This window comes from Nyctereutes procyonoides, unplaced genomic scaffold (genome assembly GCF_905146905.1).
Source record: "Nyctereutes procyonoides isolate TBG_1078 unplaced genomic scaffold, NYPRO_anot_genome, whole genome shotgun sequence".
In the NCBI taxonomy this organism is placed as follows: Eukaryota; Metazoa; Chordata; class Mammalia; order Carnivora; family Canidae; genus Nyctereutes; species Nyctereutes procyonoides.
Genome location: NW_026575124.1, coordinates 2,425,131 through 2,448,154, shown reverse-complemented (window position 1 = coordinate 2,448,154; position 23,024 = coordinate 2,425,131). Strand labels below are relative to the sequence as shown.

The following is a 23,024-nucleotide window of genomic DNA, read 5'->3' as shown; positions in this document are numbered from 1 at the left end:
CAGTGGCCTCACCCCCCCTGCCCTCCCCCTCCCCCCATGTCCTTCCCCCATGCCCGGCCCTTCCCCCCATACCCCCTTCCCCATGCCCGGTACCCTCCCCTCCCCCGTGCCCTCCCCTGCCCCCGTGCCCTCCCCCTGCCCCATGCCCTCTCCCTGCCCCATGCCCGGTGCCCTCCCCACGGTGCCCCCCTCCCACCCGATGCCCGCCCCTCCCCCATGCCCTCCCCCTCCCCCCCGTGCCCCGCCCAGCCGGCTTGGGCTCGGGCTCCTCACTCCGACCTATTTACGTAAATGCTATGCAAACGCCCGTGGGTGTCACTTTCCCCACGTGCAGGAAATTCGAATTACGTCGACGGGGGCGAGCGGACGGCTCCGGGCCGCGCTTCCCAGCCGACCCCGGCCGGCGGCCCCTCGGGCGCGGGAGGAGGAGCCGAGGCCGGGCGGACGGAGGCAGCCCTGCGGCGCGGGGCAGCGGAGGCGGCCGGCGGCCCGGGCCCTGCAGAGGGCGGCTGCTCCGCGTCTTCCTGTCCCACCCAGCCCGCCGCCCCGCCGCCCCGCCGCCCCCGCCCCCGCCCGCCCGGCTCGGAGGACGCCGGAGAGGAGCGGCCCGGGCCCTTCCGCGGCCGCCGAGCCACCCACGGTGAGCGCGCAGCCCGGGGCCCGCGAGCGCACGGCGGCCGAGCCTCCCGTCCCGACGGCCGGCGCCCGGGGCTGCCCGGGGACCGAGTGCGCGAGCGGGGGAGCGGGGGGGGGGGCCGGGGGGGGGGGGCGGGAACCGTGTGCGCGGCCGGGGAAGCGAGGGAGCGGAGGGCCGGGGCCGACACCCGGAGCCCCCCCGCCCCGCGCCAGCCCCGACGTCCGCGCCGGCCCGGGGGCGGCCCGGGGGGGATGCTCGGCGGCCGGGGCCGGGCTGCGGGGCGCCGAGCCCCCACCTCCACGCCCCGGGCCGCGGCCCTGCCCCCACGCGGTGCCCTCCCGGCCGCCGCTGCCCCCTAGTGGCGGGCGGCGCGCAGGCTCCGGGCGGCGGAGCGGGGCAGCGGCGCGCCCCCTGGCCGACCTCGCCGGGACCCCGAGGCGTCCCTTAGGGGAGGTGGGGCCGCGCCACGGGCCGGGGCAGCTCGTTCAGAGGCACCGGAGCTCCCGTCTGCACGTGGCGCCGCACCCGGGGCGAGAGACGCGCGCGAGAGAGAAGCGCTTAGGACGAGCCCCCCGGGGGAGGGAATCCGGGAAACCCTGGCCCCAAAGACCCCGGGGCCCCAGGGTCGCCGGCGCCGGGAGGGGCCCCCCTCATGCCCGCCCGTCCCTCCCTCCTCCCGCAGGCCCGCCCCTCCGCGGAGGTGCCCGTCGGGTCGCGGCAATGACCAGCCTGCTGAGCACCGCGCCTCCAGGAGGTAGGTGAAGGCTCTCCCCGAGCGAGTGGTGGGGACGTGTCAGCCCGCCCGCACCAGGCCTGCAGGTCCTTGGGGCCTCCTCCCTGTGGCCGCCTGGCGCGGGGGAGGGCCCTGGGAGGCCGCGGACGGCAACCGGCAACCGGAGGGCTCGCCCGCATGGACCTGGGCCAGTTCCTGGTACTACCCCTTCAAGCTTTGTGGCCCGGAGTCGCTGACCTGCCTTCCAGGCTCCAGTTTTCCCATTTGTAAAATGGGGGAGATGGTTCCTATCCTACGAGGTTATTCGTGAAGATGAAATGAGACACCCCCTATAAAACACCTAGCCCAGGCTCCCCTACGAGGAAGCAGTCCGCATCCTTGGTCAGTGTGATTAACGGGTGCCTGTCTGGGAAGGAATTGTGCCTGCTTTCTATTTTTATTTTTATTTTTATTTTTTTGTGTGTGCCTGCTTTTTAAGTCCACTCCTCTGATGATACTCTCCAGCCTCAAAACCCACTGTTTCCCGCAGCTGTGCTCGGGCAGGGATCCACCTCTCACCCCACTGAGAATTCCTGCCTTTGGCCCAGTAACCCAGCTGAGCCAGATAAAGCATCAGGTGGTCACTGATGGTTTTCACTGTGGTTTTGTGGAGGGTAAGGGAGGAACCGAGCCTTGCTTGGTCTCTACACCTTTGTTTTCACGTACACCGCCTCACCTGGCATTCATCAGGACGGCCGTCATCCACTGTGCTGATGTGGAAACAGGTGAGTGGCAAGCCCAGGGAAGCGTAAGACGCTGTCCTCTGTGACCGTGATGCACACGATTCAGAACGGCCGTTGTCCACTGAGAGACGAGAGGGAGAGCGGATAGAAGTCCAGACTGGTCAGCAAAGGCTTCATGAAGGGGGAGGGGGTGACATGGGACGGAGCCCTTAGCCCTTATTCTTGAAGAGTAGCCCGGGCCAAGAAGGGTGTGGTGGGCGTTCGAGATCAAGTCAGTGCCATGTGTGAAACCACAGAGACTGAGTTTGTCGTGGAAGGTGTTCTGGAAGAGAAGGCAGGGGACCCCTAGAATAAACCCACCCATGGGGAAAAGAGGTGACGCTTTGGCAGCCGAGAATTTAGGACTTGGGCCAATTCTTTCCTTTCTGTTTTTAAATTTGTGGTAAAATATATATAATATACTTGTTATCACTTTAACCCAAGTGTTGGTAGTTCGGTGGCGTTAAGTATTGATTAATAATAATCACATTCCTGTGCGATCATCCTTGCCATCCCTCTGCAGAACTGTGTCATCTTCCCAAACTGAAACTCTATATCGATTAAGCAGTAGCTCCCCCTTCCCCCTCCCTCCAGCTCCTGATAACCAACATTTTACTCTGTCTCTGTGTACGTTTGACTCGGTGCCTCATATAAGTGGAATCATACAGTATTTGTCATTTTGCGTCTGGCTTTTTTCACTGAACATCTCCAGAGTTCATCCGTGTTGTAGCATCTGTCAGAACGTCCTTTCCTCTTTAAGGCTGGATAATATCCAACACACAACATTACCTATACATGTCATATGTCATTTTGTCCATTTGTGCAGGGGCAGATTGCTTCCGCCCTTTGGCTCTTGTGAATAAGGCTGCTGGGAACACGGGTTTACAGATCTCTTCTTGAGTACCTGCTTTGGGGTAGATACCCAGAAGTGGAATTGCTGGGTCATGTGGTGATCTGTTTAATTTTTTGAGCAACCGCTACACTGTTTTATGCAGCAGCTGCACCATATTACATTCCCACCAGAAGTGCACAAGGGTTCTGATTTCTCCACATCCTCACCAACACTTACCCTTTTCTTTCCTTTTTTTTTTTTTTGATAATAGCCATCGCAATGCGTGTGAAGTGCCATCTCTTAGGGTTTTGATTTACATTTCCCTAATGATTAGTGATACTGAGCATCTTTTATGTGTCATCTGCTCTTCTTGCATATCTCCTTTAGAGACATCTCTTCAAGTCCTTGCCCGTTTTTTAATTGGCTTCTTGTTTTTCATCTTGCTTATTCCTTACCACAACCTCACGAACGGGTTTTATTCTCATTTTACAGAAGGAATAACTGAAGTTCAGGGCAATTAAGAAATTTTTAGGGGTTCAATTCTCCCAAGGTCACATGGTTAATAAGGGCCAAGACAGGATTTTGTGCCAAGTGTGATTTACTCCAACGCCTGTGTTCTTTCTCTCCTGGTATACCACTCTCAGAGTCTCACTGCACCCCACTGGCCCAGGCACATGAAAGGGAAGGAAAGAGAAAGGAAGCAGAATTCTAGGGCAGATTCCCATGGAAAGGAGAATTGGGGGAGTCGTCCTTTGTTGGGCAGGTCTAAATAAGTAGGTTGGCAGACTCAGGTGGCAAAGGATCTGATGCCTCAGTGATAAGAGATTTAGCCTGGAAACAAGGGCCACAAAGAAACCCAACGGGTAACTGGGTTAACAACAACTCAAAAAAGGGTAAGTAGGCAAAATAGATCTTGAAGTTCATTTGCTTTCATTGGTTAGGATCTGAGTGGAACCTCAAGTCTTGTTGTGGTGCTCCACCCCAAGCCCCCCACCTGAGAGAGGAGGGTCGCAGTCCTTCCAAGCCTGAGGAGAGGGAAGGAAGAGAGTAACATTTGTTACTGTTTGGAGAGGGAGACAGGAGAGAAGTGGTGTAGGAACAGGAGGTAGCAGAGCCGGGGCACCTGCGTGGCTCAGTGGTTAAGCGTCGGCCTTCGGCTCAGGGTGTGACCCCGGGATCCCGGAATTGAGTCCCACATCAGCCTCCCTGCATGGAGCCTGCTTCTCCCTCTGCCTGTGTCTCTGCCTCTCTCTCTCTGTATCTCTCATGAGTAAATAAATAAAATATATTTTTTTAACAAATAAAATCTTAAAAAAAAAAAAGGTAACAGCTGTAAGCAGGAGCTTAGAGAGATATAAGCCATTCACCCTCTTTTTACACTAGGCTTCCCAAACTTAAATTTACTTTGTTGTTGTTTATTTTGTCATCAAAAGGCTATTACATGCCCCCTAAAGAATAGCCTTCTGGACCTTTTCTATGTATATGCAGATATATATATGTGTCTGTGTGTGTTTATAGTTTCATTTTAATTTACTTTAAACATGTAATCATATTACGCATTACTGCCCTAGCAATTTGCTTTTTTCATCTAACCGTATATCCTGTGCCAGTAACTGCAGATCCTACCACATTCCTTTTAACAACTGTATAGTGTTTCCGGAATGAACGGCCTGTAATTTATTTAATCATTCCTCTGCTGATGGACATTCAGATATGTGTCACTCTTGCAAACAGCACTGTGGTGAACACCCTCTTCATTCTGCAGTAAAACTCAGGGAACCAAACCCAGTGGACATATAAACAAAATGGTTAGCGGAGGCAGAGCAGAGATACTTCCCGAACCTGGAGAGTTGATAGTGTGTCCGGTAAGAACCCTGGAATGAGGAGATGGATTCCAAGCCCAGCTCAGCCAACAGCTGAGTGACCCTGGGCTGGTTGATGCAGTTTACTGAGCTTGTCCATGATAACATCAACCCTGCTTACATCACCACCGTGGAGTGGAGATAAAATAATGTATGTTTTGTGAACTGTAAATAACAAATATAGATTACAGTTCTTTTTTTTTCTTTTAAGTAGGCTCCACACCCAACATGAGGGTTCAACCCACAATCCTTAGATTAAGAGTCACATGCTCTACTGACTGAGCCAGCCAGGTGCCCCCACAGATTACAGTTCTGACACTTGAAGCCTGAAGATCCTAGGTCACTAGCACCTAGGATACCCAGTGTCCTTTAGTCTGAAACAGCTTTTTGTGGAGTTCAAAAATTTGATTTTTAAAAATTTATTTATTTATTTATTTATTTATTTATTTAGCTTTATTTATTCATGAGAGACAGAGAGAGGCAGAGAGGCAGAGGGAGAAGCAGGCTCCATGGGGGGAGCCCGATGCAGGACTCGATCCCAGGACCCTGGGATCATGCCCTGAGCCAAAGGCAGATGCTCAACTGCTGAGCCACCCAGGCGTCCCTGATTTTTTTTAAAGTAAACATTTTATTTTGGAATAATTTTAGATTTATAGAAAAGTGACAAAAATAGTACAGAGAGTTCCCATATACCCTTCAGGCAGTTTTCCCTAATGTCAGTGTCTTACATGACCATGGCCTATTGTGGAAACCAAGAAATTAACCTTGGTATAATGCTGATAGCTAAACTACAGCCTTCACTGAGATTTCACCTGTTCACAAATTTTATTTGGAAGAGAATGCTGCTAGAACACTTTCAATTTATAAAAAACTGCAAATCTAAGGCTGAGAAAGATCCTGAGGGTCAGCTGGTCAACCACCCATTCTGTGCTAAAATTCTCTCTCCAGTATGCCAGGAAGCATTTAACCAGTTTTGCTCTTCTCTGGGAGAGACCTCTCTCTCTCATTAGTTTCCACCAGTGGTCCTCTTGCACAGGCCGTCCATCGGCATATTTGAAGATAGCATTCAAGTTCTAGTCTCTCCCTAAGTTTTCTTTCTGGGCTTTCTCTTGCCAGCTTTCCTTATCTGATACAATTTCCAGCCATTCACTACACTGGCTGTTCACTACAGAATTGTCACTCCCAGACATGGCTCAGCGGTCTAAGAGTGTCACAAAGTAGGGCCACACTATTGCCTCCATTATTAGAGACCATATTTATATTAATGGGGCCTAAAGTAACAGCAAGTTTTAAATTTTTTAAGACTATAAAAGAACAGGGATGCCTGGGTGGCTCAGTCAGTTAAGCGTCTGCCTTTGGCTCAGGTCATGATCTCAGGGTCCTGGAATCGAGCCCCACATCAGGCTTCCTGCTCAGTGGGGAGTCTGCTTCTCCCTCTGCCCCCTCATGCTTGCTCTTTCTCTCAAATAAATAAAATCTTTAAGGAAAAAAAAAAGATTATAAGAGTTGACTCTTGAACAACATGGGGACTTATAGGGGCACCGATGCCCCCACACAGACAAAAATCATGTATAACTCTTGACTCCCCCAGAACTTAATAGTCTACTAAAAGCCTTACCAATAACAAATAGTTGATTAACACGTATTTTGCATGGGTGTATGTATTATATACTGTATTCTTGGAATAAAGGAAGCTGGAGAAAAGAAAATGTTGTTAAGAAAATCATAAGAGGGGCTGCCTGGGTGGCTCAGTCTGTTAAACATCTGCCTTGCTCAAGTCATGATCCCAAAGGTCCCAGGATTGAGCCCCTTGATGGGCTCCTGCTCAGCAGGGAGTCTGCTGCTCCCTCTCCCCTCCCCTCTGCTCATGATCTCTCTCTCTCTCTCTCTCTTTTAAAGATTTTATTTATTCATGAGAGGCAGAGGCAGAGGGAGAGGCAGGCTCCACACAGGATGCCTGATGCGGGCCCTCCATCCCAGGACCCCGGGATCAGGACCTGAGCCAAAGGCAGACACTCAACCACTGAGCCACCCAGGCGTCCCTCTCTCTCAAAGAAGGAAGGAAAAAAATCATAAGTGAACATGCATTTACAATACTGTACTGTATTGATGGGGGGGCATCCACATTTTAAGTGGACCCTTGCAGTTCAAACCCATGTTGTTCAAGGGTCAACTGTATTCATCATCGTAAGAGATTTGGAAGATAAAGGAAAGCATATAGAAGGGAAAAAAAGCCATCAAAATTCTACAACCTAGCTCTCTTGTTGCCATTTGAAGGTATGTCCTTCCGGGACCCGTTGCTTTCTGGTGATCTCACTGTGTTTTATATCTGCTGCTGCCAAGCCGCGGCATCCCCCATTCTTTTCTTTGTCAGCAGTTGAACAAGGCGGAAGACTCTGTCAAATTCTCATCTTGTTCAGTTTGGCCCATTTCCCTGGTCGTTTGAAATCTGTTTATCTGTTTGTTAGTTGCCCCTCGTTTGGAGACTTGCACAAATTATCAAGCCTTTCCTGGGCCCGCAGGAGTCTGTGTTTACCCAAAGGGCACTAAAGCACTTCTACACAAAGCTCCAGTGGAAGGCGCCCATAAAGTGGGTCACCCAAACAAAGACCTTGCCAAGAACTTAATATGACGTATATCAGAAAAGTCTAGCAAAAAAGCCAGAATTACTACCATAAGGGAAAAATGATACTGAACTTTCTTTTTTTTTTTTTTTTTAAAGATTTTATTTATTCATGAGAGACACAGAGAGATGGAGAGGCAGAGACATAGGCAGAGGGAGAAGCAGGCTCCACGCAGAGAACCTGACATGGGACTTGATCCTGGGACTGGATCATGCCCTGAGCTGAAGGCAGACGCTTAACCACTGAGCCACCCAGGTGTCCCTTTCTTTTCTTTTTTTTTTTTAAGCATAGTTGTTGTTTTTTTTTTTTAAAAAGAAGCCATTTATTTTTTTAAATATTTTTATTTAGTTATTCATGAGAGACACAGAGAGAGAAAGAAAGAGAGAAAGGCAGAGGAAGAAGCAGGCTCCATGCAGGGAGCCTGATGTGGGACTTGATCCCGAGTCTCCAGGATCACGCCCCGGGCCAAAGGCAGGCCCTAAAGAGCTGAGCCACCTAGGGACAGTCTTTTTTTTTTTTTAATTTATGGATTGATTTTGGAGAGAGAGAGAGAGAGAGAGAGAGAGAACGAACAAGCTGGGGAAGGGACAAAAGGAAAGGAAGAGAAGCAGATTCCCCGCTGAGCAGGGCACCCACCCCCAGGGGCTCCATCCCAGGACCCTGGGATCGTGCCCTGAAACCAAGAGTCTGTTGCTTGAGCGACCGAGCCACCCGGGCGCCCCTATTATAAACAGTGTCATCCGTGTTCTGTGATACGACACTATTTGCTCCTATAGCACCTTCGGCTCTCCCTAAACTCCGACTCCCATCCTCACTCCCCACTGATGACCTTGCTTCTGTTTTCTTGAGCGAGTTAAAGTTCTCGGAAAGAACCGCCGAAGGCTCCCGCCGCCCGCCTGTGCCCGGGCCCTCCGCCTGCAGCCAGCCCCTCGGTCGTGCGCTGGATCCCGTCCCTTCAAGGACAGGGTCGCAGCCATCCCCTCCCTCATGTGTCACCAGCTGTTCCCTCTCATCCGAGTTATTCCTATCTGTACATAAACATGCTGTCATTTCTCCCATCCTTGAAAAAACAAACAAAAAACTTGAGCTCCCTTCCCCCTCCAACTACAGCCCCATTTCTCTGCTCACAGTTACAGGGAAAAAAGGAGTTTATCTACATTCTACCTCAGTTCCTCTACTTCCCCCCCCCCTTTTTTTTTCTCTTGAATCCACTGCCAACCAGGGTCTTCTACGCAGCACGTCACCAGAGCTTCTGTCGTCGGGTCGCACATGAGTCCTGCGGGGCAAAGCCCCACAGTCCTCATACTCGATCTGTTCCGCTGCTACTACTTGGTCTCCTTTGTTCTTTCCTTTCTGGGCTCCGCCCTTGGGCCTCTACTGAACTTACTCCCTTGGTGATCTCGCCCATCCTCGTGGGCTTCAATATGCTGACTTTTTTTTTTTTTTAAGATTTTATTTATTCATGAGACACACAGAGCGAGAGAGGCAGAGACACAAGCAGAGGGAGAAGCAGGCTCCATGCAGGGAGCCCGACGCGGGACTCGATCCCTGGGCTGAAGGTGGCACTAAACTGCTGAGCCACCCGGGCTGCCCAGTATGCTGACTTTTTGAATCCCCAGTCCAGGCCTCTTCCCGAAATTCCGGTCTTAACACCTGCTCTTGGGTGTCTGATAAGCAGTCATGTGCCAGATGGAACCCGGATCTGCCCTTCCACATCTGTGCCTGCTGCAGGCTTCCCATCTCGGTGACACCATGCCTTCCCTCCAGCCCAAAACCTTGGTGTCATCCTTGACTCCACCCTGTATCCTGTCAGTCTTAGTGTCAGAATGTATCCAGAATCCTCCCACTTTCTCTCTGGGCTGCTGCTCTGCCCTCAGTCAATGCTTTTAAGCCAGGAGGAAAAGGTTTGCCCTTAGGTGGGATACAACCTGCTTCTGCTCCTGTCTCCACATTCCCACAGCCCACCAGTTGTCCACACTGCAGTCAAAGGGATCCTTTAAGGGGCACCTGGGTGCCACAGTGGGCTAAGCATCTGACTTCAGCTCAGGGTCCTGGGATTGAGCCCCACATCGGGTTCCCTGCGCATCAGGGAGCCTGCTTCTCCCTCTCCTTCTGTCTCTGCCCCCAATTCCGCTCTTGCTCTGTCTCCCTCAAGTAAATAAAAAAATGTTCTTAAAAAGAGACCCTTTAAAATCAGCTTCTGTTTCAGTTACCTTAATAAACCATCTCAACAACCAGTGACTTATAACAATAGCAACTTATTATTCTTAGAATTCTGTGATTTGGCTGGTTTCCCCTGTGCCCGCTCACGCAGCTGCAATTCTCTGGAAGGTCCATGGGGCTGGAAGATCTGAGGTAGCACTGGGCTTCCTCACAACATGGTGGTCTCAGTGTTTCAAAGGTGTGGTCTTTGGAATTTCAGGCCTACACCCCTAAGTCATTTTAACAAGATCCCTAGAGGATTCTTATGCACAACAGAGGTTGAGAAGCACTGCCTTTTTTTTTTTTTTAAGATTTTATTTATTTATTCATGAGAGAGACAGAGAGGCAGAGACACAGGCGGAGGGAGAAGCAGACTCCCTGCAGGGAACCTGATGCAGGACTCGATCCCAGGATCCCTGGGTCATGCCCTGAGCCACCCAGGTGCCCCAAGAAGCAGTACTTTAAAATAAAAATCCATGGGACGCCTGGGCGGCTCAGCGGTTGAGCGTCTGCCTTCGGCTCAGCATGTGATCCTGGAGTCCCCGGATTGAGTCCCACGTCGGGCTCCCTGCATGGAGCCTGCTTCTCCCTCTGCCTGTGTCTGCCTCTCTCTCTCTCTTTGTGTCTCTTATGAATAAATAAATAAAATCTTAAATACAATAAAATAAAAATCCAGTCTCTGCCCCCAAACCCCATTTCAGTCACCAAAAGAGCCAAACAAAGCCCTTCCATGGCTTACAACGCCCAACCTCCATTTCATCTCCTCTTGTTCCCTTGCTCTGTTCAGTGACCTCTGTGCTGTGCCTTAAGCATGCCAAGCGTGCAACAGCCCCAGTGCCTTTCAGTATTGTGGCTACCACTGTCTTTCACTTGCTCTTCCCTCTGCCTAGATCTCTGCCTGGCCGCCTTTCTCACCTTCTATAGGTCTTTACTCAGGTCGCCTTATCAGGAAGACTTCCTGACCACCCCTGTCCACATGCCAACCCCCTACCCCTTCCTGCTCTTTTTTTCTACATAGCACTAATCCACATCTAATATATGTATCTTGGGGGATCCCTGAGTGGCTCGGCGGTTTGGCGCCTGCCTTTGGCCCAGGGCGCGATCCTGGAGTCCCGGGATCAAGTCCCACGTCAGGCTCCCGGCATGGAGCCTGCTTCTCCCTCCTCCTGTGCCCCTTTCTCTCTCTCTCTGTCTATCATAAATAAATAAATCTTTAAAAAATAAAAATAATAATAAATGTATATTTTACGTACTTATTTTATTTATTGTCCATCTTCCCAGAATGTAAACTGTATGAAGAAAAAGGTATATAGTAAATTCATACGTAACATAAAGTTGACAATATTGAAGTATACAGTCCTGTGGCATGAAGTCCATTCACACTGTTGTGCAGCCTTCACCACCATCCATCCATCTCCAGCACTTTTTCATCTTCCCAAACTGCACTCTGTACCCATTAAACAACAGCTCCCATCCCAGGGCCTCTGGCTGGCCCAGTCGGTAGAGCATGCAACTCTTGATCTTGGGGTTGTAAGGTCAAGCCCCGCGTTGGGTGGAGAGATTACTTAAAAATAAAACCTTAAAAAAAAAAAAATAGTAACTGCCCATCCCTTCTGTGCCCATTTCCATTCTGCTTCCTGTCCCTGTGGCTCTGACTATTCTAGGAACCTCATGTAAGTGGAATCCACTTTGTAGCATATGTCAGAACTTCCTTTGTTATATTACTCAGCCTTAAAAACAAAGGAAATTCTGACACATGCTACAAAATGGATGAGCCTTTATTCCTGAGGTGTGTGCTTCCTCTTTTTAGAAGTAGATTCCAGAGAGCCTTTGCTTGAAAACAGAGACCGTTTTCATCAGAAATAAAAATCTGATGTGTGATTTTATTTATTTATTCTTCATTAATCCATTGGTTTCATATAGAGGTAAATTTATTTGTACCTCCTTCATTTGTACTTAACTGCTTCACCAGATGGCTTAATGTAAGCAGAAACCAGCCAATAACTGTATCCAAGGAAGGCACTTCTATTGACTTGTATGTTTCTTTCTTTCTTTCTTTCTTTTTTTTTTTTTAGATTTTTTTTTTAAGATTTTATTTATTTATTCATGAGCACAGAGAGAGAGAGAGAGAGAGAGAGAGAGAGCGCGAGACCGAGATTGGGCAGAGGGAGAAGCAGGTTCCATGCAGGGAACCCGACCTGGGCCTTGATCCCAGGTCTCCAAGATCAGGCCCTGCACTAAAGGTGGTGCTAAACTGCTGAGCCACCCAGGCTGCCCTTTTCAGATCTTTTTAAAAATATTCTATGTATTTATTTGAGAGAGAATGGAATAGAAAAAGCATGAGTGGGAGCAGGAATGGGGCTGGGTGAATTGGGGGGATGGAGGAGGTGAGGGTATGGGGCAGAGGGAGAGGGAGAAGCAGGCTCCCCGCTGAGCAGGGAACCCAATGTGGGCCTTGATCTCAGGACCCCAGGATCATGACCTGAGCCAAAGGCAGACGCTTAACCGACTGAGCCACCAGGTGCCTTGAATTGTTTGTCTCTGAAGGTCTTTCTGTGTTTCTGTATCTAGTTGTAGCAAGGTGGTCTGTGAAGCATCACGGCTTCCCCATTACGCTGGCATCGCTCCCCACCTACCAGGGACCCTTGAGCCAGTTCGCATTAAGGACGCGCTTTTTGTGGCGCAACAGTGTGTAGTTGATTGTGGTTGGCTGGTGTTTCTTCCACCTTTACCCCTATTTTTTAAACCCTCGAGCTTTCTGGAAAGCTTGTGGTGCTGCCCCATGGTCATATTTAATGATCTCTTCCCCTTGTTCCCTACTGGAAAAAAATAAAAGGACCATAATAGGAAGGGTTAGTATAAATACCTTGCTTGGGCTTTGGAGCCGGTAGCCATGGATTCAGATCTTGGCTCCATGCACTGTTCCTTCATGTGTGATATGAGCCATGTCACTTAACTCTCCCAGGGCCTGGCGGTCCACATTAGCAAATAAAAACATCCACTTTGAAGTGATTGACGCTTAAGGGTTAGTGAGTATGTATATAAAGCACCCAGTGCCAAGCAAGGACTTGGTAAATGGCAGCTGTTATAATTAGGATCGTTTGGGGCGCCTGGGTGGCTCGGGGGTTGAGCGTCTGCTTTCAGCTCAGGTCGTGATCCCGGGGTCCTGGGATCGAGTCCCACGTCGGGCTCCCTGTGTGGAGCCTGCTTCTCCCTCTGCCTGTGCCTCTGCCTCTCTCTGTGCGTCTCTCATGAATAAATAAATAAAATATTTTAAAAAATAATAATAATTGGGATCATTTGCAGAATTTCCCAACTAGCAATCACCTCCCACCTCTGGGAGTCGCGTGTATCTATCCTCTGAACCCTCACTGAGCTTGAGCTCCATGGTCCCGTCCCTCGTGGGCCTCATCGCTGCCACTCTCTCCGCATCTTGGACTGTGCCTCCGGCAGACACGTGGTAGGAGCAAAGGAAATTGCTGTTGATTGATTGAACCTAATCTCCTTAATCCTCACACTTAGGCTTCTGCACTTAAATGATTTTTCTCAGCGCTTCGCATATCTTAAGTTTTCTAATGTTTAAGACAAAACAAAGAGCATCTGCACAGAATTCTAGAGCGATGGTGGCAAGAGGGAGTGCAGGCCCTGGGAGTCCGAGGCAGGAGGCAGCACAGTGTGACCCCGGAAGTGTGACAGCCCGTCACTTTGGCTGTGCTCTGTTCCTTAGAAGCAAGTGCCTGGGTCCAGGCCCCACGGGGGGGGGGGGGGGGGGGGCGCTCCCCGGTGTAAACACCAGCGGCAGGAACCATCCAGAACCACCTCCCAAGCTGCCTGCTGCTCAAGAAACTGAAGCTCGGAGAGGTTTGGTAACTTCCTTAAGTGCCTAGGCGCTTCCTGGGCGACCTTCCACCCCAGCAGCTTCGACAGCGTCCCTGTGTGGTTGCTTCCTGCTGGGGTTCAGGCTTTGGGAGGACCGCAGAGGGGGTGCCCTAGGCGGCCGGCGCCTCCCCTGTTGCCGGGGCCTCTCGGCCTGTGTAAAGACACGGCCCATACCAGTGGCCCCTTCTGCGCTCCCGGCCCCAGGCCCAGCCCAGGCCTACCGCTGCTGACTTCGTGTCACCTGCCCAGGCGGGAGCCTGCCGGCGTCAGGCATTAGACAGGAGTCCTGCTCCGGCCCTGAGCTCCAGCCGCGCCGACTCTTGTCCCGGGGCGTCGACCCAGGCTCTGCGCTCGGCCTAGAGTGTGCCCTGCCCCTTGTCCCTTCTACCCTGTCGACTCCTAGCCCCGCTTCAGCTCCCAGCTGCAGTCCCACCCCCCGGGAGACTCGATCAAGGCCCTCTGTCCCATGCCCTCCTGCAGGCCTCTTATTGCCTCGGTCTCCTGTGTCGCTGTCGTTAGCCAGGGCGTGGTGGAGGGTCCGCTCCACGAAGGCGGGCCTTGCGCTGACCATCCTATCCCCAGCGCGCCTAGCCCAGTACCTGTCAGTGAGTGCTGCTATTATTATTTATTGAACGAATATTGAATAAGGCCTCCTGTGGGCGATTCCGGTCGGCCAGCCGGTTTTCCCCAGGATACCTTGTCCCGCAGTAACCTTAACCCGGTGCCTTTTCAAATCCCTACACTACGATGCTAACTAGGAACACAACTAAAGGACTCCCTGAACGCCCACGTAAATTCTTTTCAAAGGGACTTCTGGAGACCAGTAGTTCTGAGTGTTCCGACCCTGGGTAGTGACTTCAGGGGTGGGACTTTCAGGCTGTAAAGGATGGATAGACCAATAGCAGAAGAAGGTATGAGATATATTTTAGAGTAGGAGAAGCCTTGTTTCAGAACCTTTCAGATACAGGGCCTACTCTGAAGTAGTGTAGGAAAGGGTGTTAATAAGGGAGAAACATTATTTCATTATTTAAAAATAATTTTGGGGCCTTTGGCTCAGGGCGTGATCCCGGGGTCCAGGATCGAGTCCCACATTGGGCTCCTGCATGGAGCGTGCTTCTCCCTCTGGCTGTGTCTCTGCTTCTCTCTCTCTCTCTCTCTGCTTCGCATGAATAAGTAAATAAAATCTTTAGAAATAATAATGTTGGGGCATCTGGCCGGCTCAGTCAGCAGAATACGTGACTCTCAATCTCAAGGTCCTGAGTTTGAGACTCATGTTGGGCATGGAGCCTATTTTTATAACTACAATTTAAAAAAAAACTAAGTAAAAATAATGTTTACAAAGAGTTTTGTAAGAACATTAAAGAAATGCATGTGCCCATATAATGTGTGTGTGTGTGTATATGCTCATTATTTGATCTTTTTTTAAAATTTTATTTATTTATTCATGAGAGACAGAGAGAGAGGCAGAGACACAGGCGGAGGGAGAAGCAGGCTCCATGCAGGGAGCCTGATGTGGGACTCAATCCTGAGACTCCAGGATCACGTCCTGGGCCGAAGGCAGACGCTAAACCTAAACCGCTCAGCCACCCAGGGATCCCTCATTATTTGATCTTATCTATGTAAAAGTATGCATTTGTAATAATAGTTTACTCTTATTGAGTACCTGTACAACTACCCTATAGAGTAGATACTGTTATCTCTGTTTTGCAGATGAAGAAGCCAACGCACAGAGGGGTTAGGATAGTTTTCTGAAGGTAACACAGCCAGTAAAGGACAGAGCTCAGATTCGAACCTCAGCAGCTAGGCTCCAGAGCCCATACTCTTAACCACTGTATCAGGCAGAGAGAAACCCCATCAAAATGCTCAATGTCTTGGGATGGTAGTTTATTTTCTATTCTGTTCTCCAGGTTTTTCTATATGGATGTACTATAGGAGTTGAACGATGAATTTTTTATTAGAAAAGTGGTAGGGTGGTGAAGTTTGAAGGACAAGTGTATGTTTTAGAACAAAGGAATTCACCCCATTTCCTTTTTTCACTTTTCTAAATTTTCCAGAGGACCCGATGACTACCCCAATTCTGCAGGCCACTGAAGCCTTGTCCCCAGAAGCCGAGGCCAGCACAGCCCTCATTGCAGGTAACAAAGGCCCAGAGCCAAATCCAAGAGACTTTTTGAGTGAATTCAAGGGCCATCTCGCTCCGTTGACTGGGAACCCGGTGTGGTGATTGAGGACTTTCCCTGTGCAGGAAAGCACCGCAAATTGGAGACCAAATCCATTAATAGGCTCGTTTTGGCATGTAGGTTATCTTACACACACACACACACACAGACACAGCTATAAAAGACTCTTAGAGGCTTCACGCCAGAGACACTGCCAGTAAACGTGGGAAGTGGCCACAAATAGATGTAAGTGTGTACAGGCACTACACTCCAGTATGTGGGTAGGGATGAGGATATGTGTGGTTTGTCAAGTGGGGGAGGACGAGGAGGGGAGGGATCAGAGAAATCCCTACAGGAGGCTGTGGATTTTAAAATGCCTTCCCGTTGGAACAAGCTATTTCCTCCCCGCCCCCCTTCCTGTTTCTATCAGAATCCTCACGAACTGGTTGAGAGGGAATTGTCCTGTTAGAAATCAAAAGCCCTGTGTCCTTAGCTTAAGCACTAGGATACTCCAGATAATCATGCACCATGGAAGTTGGACACGTGGGGGAATGTGGATTTGGAACTGGATGCTGCTTAACCAGAACAGGAGGATGCTTATAAAAAGTGAGGGGATCATTGAATTCAGGGGGCCCCGTGAATTACTGAGACCTCCTCAATCCTGAAACATCTCTGCATTTTCCCTCTCCTTTCCAAGTGGTTATCACCGTGGTCTTCCTCACCCTGCTCTCAGTCGTGATCTTGATCTTCTTTTACCTGTACAAGAACAAAGGCAGCTACGTCACCTACGAACCTGCAGAAGGCGAGCCCAGCGCCATCCTCCAAATGGAGAGTGACTCAGCCAAGGGCAGGGACAAGGAGGAGTATTTCATCTGATGATTCCCGGCCCCGAGGAGCTCATTCAGGCTCCAGTGCTAACACACTATTTATTAGGTGAAAGTTTTATCTGAAGCCAGTGAGAAGCATCGACTGATACGAGCAGACCTGAGCTCCGTCTAGGACACAGGCCCAAATGCCAACATGACTGATGCCAGGGACCCAGGGAAAGCTATTTATGGGGTCTCTAACCAGGCCTTTGTAGTATAGCTGGTTTCTGCGGCTGCCCAACGAGGTGGAGCGACACCAGGCCACCATGAGTTATGTGCCCGGTCATCTTCAGTTTTCACGGTCGAAGGGAAGGAGAGTTAGGCCCACTGGCTGCTTCTCTGTCCCCTGCCTGGTCAACTAGGGACAGCCTGAGCAGAAATAGTGTGTGGAGAAGTTCTTCCCAGGTGCTGGATACCATGGTAAAAGGCCAAGTGGGAGGGGCAGGAGACTAAAGACCCCACCCCCTGATGAATGTGCTGTATCTCCTCACCTGAGCCCTTCCTTTCCATTATTCCCCAACCACCATATACTGATGCTATTTTTATCACAATTAAAAAGGTTCATTGGTAAAGAAATCCGATTCTCATGTGCAAAAAGTAACTACCTTTATATTTTGACGTATCCGTGCTTAAATTTTATGGACATTTTCTTTTGCTTATTTAACTGCTTGGCATACGTTCTCTCCCAAACAAACAAAACCCCAGAGAAGTTTCAGAAGTTCCCAGAACAATCTCAGGAGTTTGAAACAGGACGGTCGTGAGAAACTTGTCCCAGGGGAGTCTCATCAGAAACATACCCTGGGAGATGAAATGGTTACCTTTCACCCTGGCAAGGACTAGAATTTCCCAGACCTTTTTTTTTTCTTCAGGATTTTATTTATTTACTTGAGAGAGAGCAGACAAGAGAAAGCATGAGTGAGGAGAGGAGGGGCAGAGAGAGAGAAGCAGGGAGCTGAGCAGGGAACCCAACTTAAGGCTTGGCCCCAGAACCCCAGGACCATGACCTGAGCTGAAGAGGCAGATGCTTAACCAACTAAGCCCCCCAGATGCCCCTTCCCTGACCCATGCTGGGTCTACACAGAGGGAACCAGCAACCATCTCCTTACCACTTTTCCCACCAGTGCCCTTTGAATCAAGCCGAGAAGCTCCTTGGATCTTAGTCCCCAAATGAGATGTGTTTAAAAGACAGTGTTTTGATAGAAATCCTAGCTCCCCAGGTCATGATCCCGGGGTCCTGGGATGGAGCCCTGCCATCAGGTACCGTGCTGGCTGCTCCTCCCTCCCGCTCATGCTCTCCCTCTAATAAATAAAATCTTTTTTAAAAACCCCGAAATGACAGCAGCACCTATCTGAATCCTAGGTGGGACATAAAAGATAAAGAGAGAAGAAATCTAAAAACAAGTTGAGTAAAGAATCCTTGAGGTGAGGTGTAATGCAACTTCATCACTTTATTCAAATCTTCAAAATAGTCTTTATTCTACATTTTTAGTATAAAAAATCCACAAGTTAAGTGCACCACAGTGTAGAGAGAGACGTACAACGCTGAACTTCCATAACAGTCAATGGTACAGTCAAACATCACATGTACAGAACACAAAATTTAGATGAACTGAAATTATAAGATAAAATAAAATAAAATCCAATTTCAGAAAACAAAAATCAAAGTATTAAGGATCCCTGAAAATATTCTTAACCCTAATGAGATTTCGCTGGACTCAAGTCATTTTGTAGTGAGGGATTCATAGTATGACCCCATTACCCCAGCTGAGGAATTCTCAGGAGCCATGAGTGCCTGCATCAGATACTCTGATAACTGGTAACCAATTTTTGGATGGGGAAACTTCCCCTAATTTGGCTCGGACGTCATCAGGCTTTTGAAATGCATCCTCCTCCTTGCCCCCACATTTTAAACAAACCAGTTTACAGTACAGTTTGCATGGATACCCTTTGTTCAAATGGAGCTCTGTTTTTCTGGCACCGGAGCAAATTTGGGTTTGGTTCATAGATGAAGAAACAACCTATGAGGAGGGTCCAGAGAGGCACCCTCCACTTTTGCCTGAGGAGATGCAAAAGCAGAAGTAATGGGGTCTGTGCTTGGGGCACAGAGGGGGTTTCAGAGGATCCTTGTGAAAGACTAGTTAAAAGATGGCAAGTGGGGAGAAGTGCAAGGAGAGAAGGAAGTTAGTCTGACTGGCTTTCTGTCCTGCACCATTGATTCAATGGAGATTGGCGGGAAGGAACTGGAAGACTAGGGTTGAGGGTGGGACATGGGGCAAAGGATGGAAAGGCAGACAACTAATGCGTTTCATTTATAACAAGTAATAGAAATCAAAGACTTAAAGGAGATTAAAGACCAATCAGAATAATTTGGCAACTTTAATTCTTAGGAAGATCAAAGTTCCCTCCAAACCTAATTTGATGTTTTATTACTAAGAGCAAAGACCAGTATGGTACAGTATTACTCCGGAGGAATTAAAGGACGATCCTTAGGGCTGCTTTACCCACATTCATTTTATGAATGGATGCCTCCCCTACCTCAAAATGTTTTAAGGAGGTACTGCTACCATTACATGGTTCCTTATTAAGTTTGAAAAGTGCCTGAAAGTTTGGGCACCAGAAAGACACCCCAACAACATGTGTCTAAACTGCAACTTCAGGTTAATATGACTAAAGCAGTTACATTGTGAGAAGTGCTGAAGGTATGTGATGTCTTTCCCGGCATAGAGGTGGCCTTGGTTCTTCACCAGATGGTGTAGCCACCATCTGAGCCACCCATGAAGAAGTTTCCCTTCCGCTGAGTTACGAGGACATTGGCTCCCTGCATGACTGCAAGCTGAGCAGCGTTGGGAGGGCATCCAGGGGGTGGAGGCTGAAAGGAAAAGACAAGGTTGATGGGCAGAGGGCAGCTGAGACAAGGGAAGTGGACACAGGTGAAACAGGATCCATTAGGAAGATGGCAGTGTCCTGACCAATCATATCTTAAAGCTAGTTCTGCCAACGTGGGTTGTAAAGCAGGTCTATATTCTCTGTGAACCTAAAGGTACAGACAGAAAAAGAGCCTACCACTCATTTAAAGGCATTCTCACCTCATTTCAGGTATATGGCTTTGAGGCAAGGACCACCTGGGCTCTAATTCTTATAGAGGGGGGAGCTAAGCAGGCAACATAACTAAAATCTCTAGTATCTTTCTAAACTCCACTTAATAGGGGACTGTGCTTTCTCTACTTTTTTTCAGGTTTTTAAAAATTATTTAAATTCAAGTTGCCTACATATAACACACAGTGCTCATCTCATCATGTGTCTTTCTCCATTTTTACTCATCACGTTTTTCTTTTATCAGGTTTCTTGATGGAATGCCATACTGATGGCAAATTTGAAGTAAATGTTACAGGCTGAATAAGGAGTATTACTAGACCAGTACCAAAGTAGAACTGCAAAAGCAGCAGGCAGGACTCCTAATGCTTTAAAGAGGTATAGGAAAACAAAGGAATCTGGTTAACTCAGGCCCCGGGGAATGTGCCAGATGCTACTGACTTGCCACAGTTCTCCTGCCCCCTCAGCTGCTTTCTGCCCAACTACTGGATGTCCGTGCTTATACCCATACCACAGCTATTACCCAGGGATGGTGAAAGGATGAATATGTAATCTCTTCAGAAAGTTAAAATACAAAAAAAAAAAAAAAAAAAAAAAGTTAAAATACATAAGAGCTGAGTTGTTCTGATAAGGTCATACTCACAGGAATGTTGCCAGCAGTAGCCCCCGCTCCAAATCTGGCACCTGCATCATACCCTCCTTCCACCAGCACTGCTGAACCAGGTGGATAGATGGGACCAACTGGATAATAAGCCATGGGGATTGTGGAACCTAAAGGTCCAACAGCCACAGATTGGGCCATGGGAAGATACAGTGAGGCGCCAGGAAATGCAGCTGACATGGTGGGGACCGTGGCAGCCCCCGGATGCACAAAGCTCGGACGATAGAGCTAGAAGAGAAGGCAACAGGTTACTTTATGACATTTCGATTTTAGATCCCTTCCACGCGTCAATTCTCGATTGTCCTTGTGCAGATTACACTCTGAGTTACACAAACTGCCTTTCCACTGCCACTCAGTACCCTCCTGCATCACTTCCTGCTATAGCTAACGTGAGGCTCAAGGAACGCGAGCTCTTCTTAACCTCACCTGGTGCCAAAAAAAAAAAAAAAAAACAAAAACCAAACATGAAACAATCAGATGATGCAGTCTGAACCCCAACAGAAATTGCTAAAGTGTTCAGTGTTTCAGACTATTCACGTGAGCCCTCCCTTCTCCTATTTACGGACACTGAATAGATATGGGTGGAGTCAGGCTTATTAGCTAAGGACTGAAGATGTGACCCAAGAGCATTGGGTTCAAGTCTAGTAAACTGGAAGCACCTCTGAGTAGGCAGGTGGAGCATCAGTATAGGGTGGAGCCTGAGGAAGATGCAAGGTCTGAGGGTACACTGGGTTCCCAGGAGGCTGCACGGGATAGGTTGGCTGCGTTGGATATTGACCTGGAAGACAAGGAAAAAAAAAAAAAAAAAAAGAAAAGAAAATTCATGTTGCCTACCACACAGAGCCACCAAAATGGGGCAGAGCATCCTGGGTAGCTGCCCTAGGGGCAGCAAGCTGGAGATGTGTAGACAGACCGCTCTGGGGGGGGGGAGGGGGGGGCTGATTTCTGGGGCCAAGAGAATATTCTCTTCGCACCCTTATCCCTACTCCTACCGGGGCAGTCCTCCCACTGGCACACCGAGCTTCTCCATCCATGCAGGGCAGGTGTGGGGCCCCATTCCTGCCCGTGCCCAACGGCAGGGACGCGCTGCCCCGGCTCCGGGTGGTCGCCACAGGCCTGGCTGTACCGAGCCACGACCTCGTTGGGTCACGGCGGTGACGGGTTATTTGCCCCGCGGCTCCCTACTCAAGGTCGACCTCCGAATACAGCGCGCGCTGGACGTGAACCCTCGGGACCCGAGGGAGGATAACGGGAACCGTCCAGAGGCACAGCTGAGGACCGTGTGGGGCCCGACGCCGGCACCGTCCCAGGAGCCAGAGGCACTTCGGGCGGCCGCGCGAGGCACGCGGAGGGAGGACACCACCCCCCCCCCGCCCCCGGGGCCCCGGGGCCCGCCCGCCGGCGCCGCACTGGTTAAGCCCGGGCGCCGGCCTCTGCTTCCGGAGCGCGAAGCCCCGCCCCCGCCGGCGCGCCATTGGCCGACCCGCATCCCTGCTCTAGCTCCCCATTTGCTCCCGCAGGTGCCCATCATGACAAGCCTCCCCCCCACCCCCCCCGCCCCTCCACCCGAGCCCGCAGCTCCAAACTGCGCCACAGAGTTTAAGGAGGAAAGGGCCGGGAAGCAGCGAGCAGCCGCAGTTCGGGGATGACGAAGGCGTCTGGCGCGGCCCCCGGGACCGCAGCCGGCCGGGGAGGGAGGCGCAGCGCGCCCCAAGCCTCCGCTTGGCGACCCCGGGCTCCGGGCCCGCTCGCTCCAGGCTAGCACTGTCCCCCCGACGGCCCCGGCCGCCCCCTGCCCTTGCCTTTGCTGTTCATGGTGGCTGCGGGTCCGGTTCGGCTCGGCGTCGCGGACGGTTATTTTTTTCGTCCTCTTCCTGTTCGTAGTCACTTCCGTGTCACGTGACGGCCCGGCCGCCTCGCGTCACCCGACGCCCGAGCGCCGCCGCCACCGGAAGCCCCGCCCCTCCCGCGCGGCGTCCAGTAGCTGGAGGGCGGGCGCGCGTGGCCCCGCCCCCGGGCGCGCGGCGGCCCCGCCCCTTGGGTCTCGCCCTCCAACCCCCACCCGCGTCCCGCGACGGGAGGAAAACCGAATGCAGGTATTGTCTCCAAACACGGTTGTTGGCTTTTTTTTTTTGTTTTGTTTTTGTTTTTGTTTTTGTTTTTTCCGCCCCCCCCCTCTCTGGGGCGCTCGGGGGCAGAGCCGCTGAAGCCGCTCCCCGGAACCTGCTTCCACCTCCGCGCAGCAGCTCAAGGTGAACTCACCTGCGGAGCGCGGCGGCGGCCCCGGCCCCGGCCCCGGCCCCGGCCCCGGCCCCGGCCCCGGCCCCGGCCCCTGTACTGCGCGGGCTGGCGGGCGCCGTCAGTGGGTCCTGGCCGCCTTGCCCGTCCCGCCGGCAGGTGCCCGCCTGCACTTGCGTCGCTGCTCCTCTGCCCGAGGGAGGCCCCGGGGCCCCGCGCGGGGCCCGGCCTGCCGCCTCCTGTAGCCTCCCTCTCTCTCTCCCTTCGTCCCTACCCTCACTGTCCTTAAGGGCAGGGGTGCCACCCTCTAAGGCAGCAGTGTCCCGAGCAACCTTCATTTTAAGATACGCCGCCTCTGCGCAAGTACAGAGATGGAGCTGAACAAGACTTTTTTTTTTTTAAGATTTTTATTTATTTATTAACCAGAGACACAGAGACCCAAGCAGAGGGAGAAGCAGGCTCCATGCAGGGAGCCCA

At 50.8% G+C, this 23,024-nt stretch overlaps 2 protein-coding genes across 3 annotated transcripts; one reads left to right on the top strand and one right to left on the bottom strand.

The window, feature by feature from the left end:
• The first annotated feature begins 260 nt into the window (after positions 1 to 260).
• SMAGP (small cell adhesion glycoprotein) lies at positions 261 to 17,136 on the top strand. The gene is made up of 4 exons (XM_055337023.1): positions 261 to 640; positions 1,320 to 1,391; positions 15,585 to 15,665; positions 16,387 to 17,136. The coding sequence occupies exons 1-4, from the start codon at positions 292 to 294 to the stop codon at positions 16,563 to 16,565; spliced, it is 681 nt and encodes a 226-aa protein (XP_055192998.1). The 5' UTR covers positions 261 to 291; the 3' UTR covers positions 16,566 to 17,136.
• An 842-nt stretch (positions 17,137 to 17,978) lies between these two features.
• DAZAP2 (DAZ associated protein 2) lies at positions 17,979 to 22,227 on the bottom strand. 2 transcript variants are annotated; one of them, XM_055337025.1, is made up of 4 exons: positions 22,112 to 22,227; positions 20,969 to 21,087; positions 20,369 to 20,537; positions 17,979 to 19,424 (listed from the first exon to the last, which is right to left on the bottom strand). In XM_055337025.1, exons 1-4 carry the CDS (start codon positions 22,122 to 22,124, stop codon positions 19,102 to 19,104), a joined length of 624 nt encoding a protein of 207 aa, XP_055193000.1. In that variant the 5' UTR covers positions 22,125 to 22,227; the 3' UTR covers positions 17,979 to 19,101. The 2 variants fall into 2 exon arrangements, with proteins under 2 accessions (XP_055193000.1, XP_055192999.1); XM_055337024.1 differs by having other exon boundaries at positions 19,148 to 19,424; positions 20,292 to 20,537; positions 22,112 to 22,226.
• Between the last annotated feature and the right edge of the window lie 797 nt (positions 22,228 to 23,024).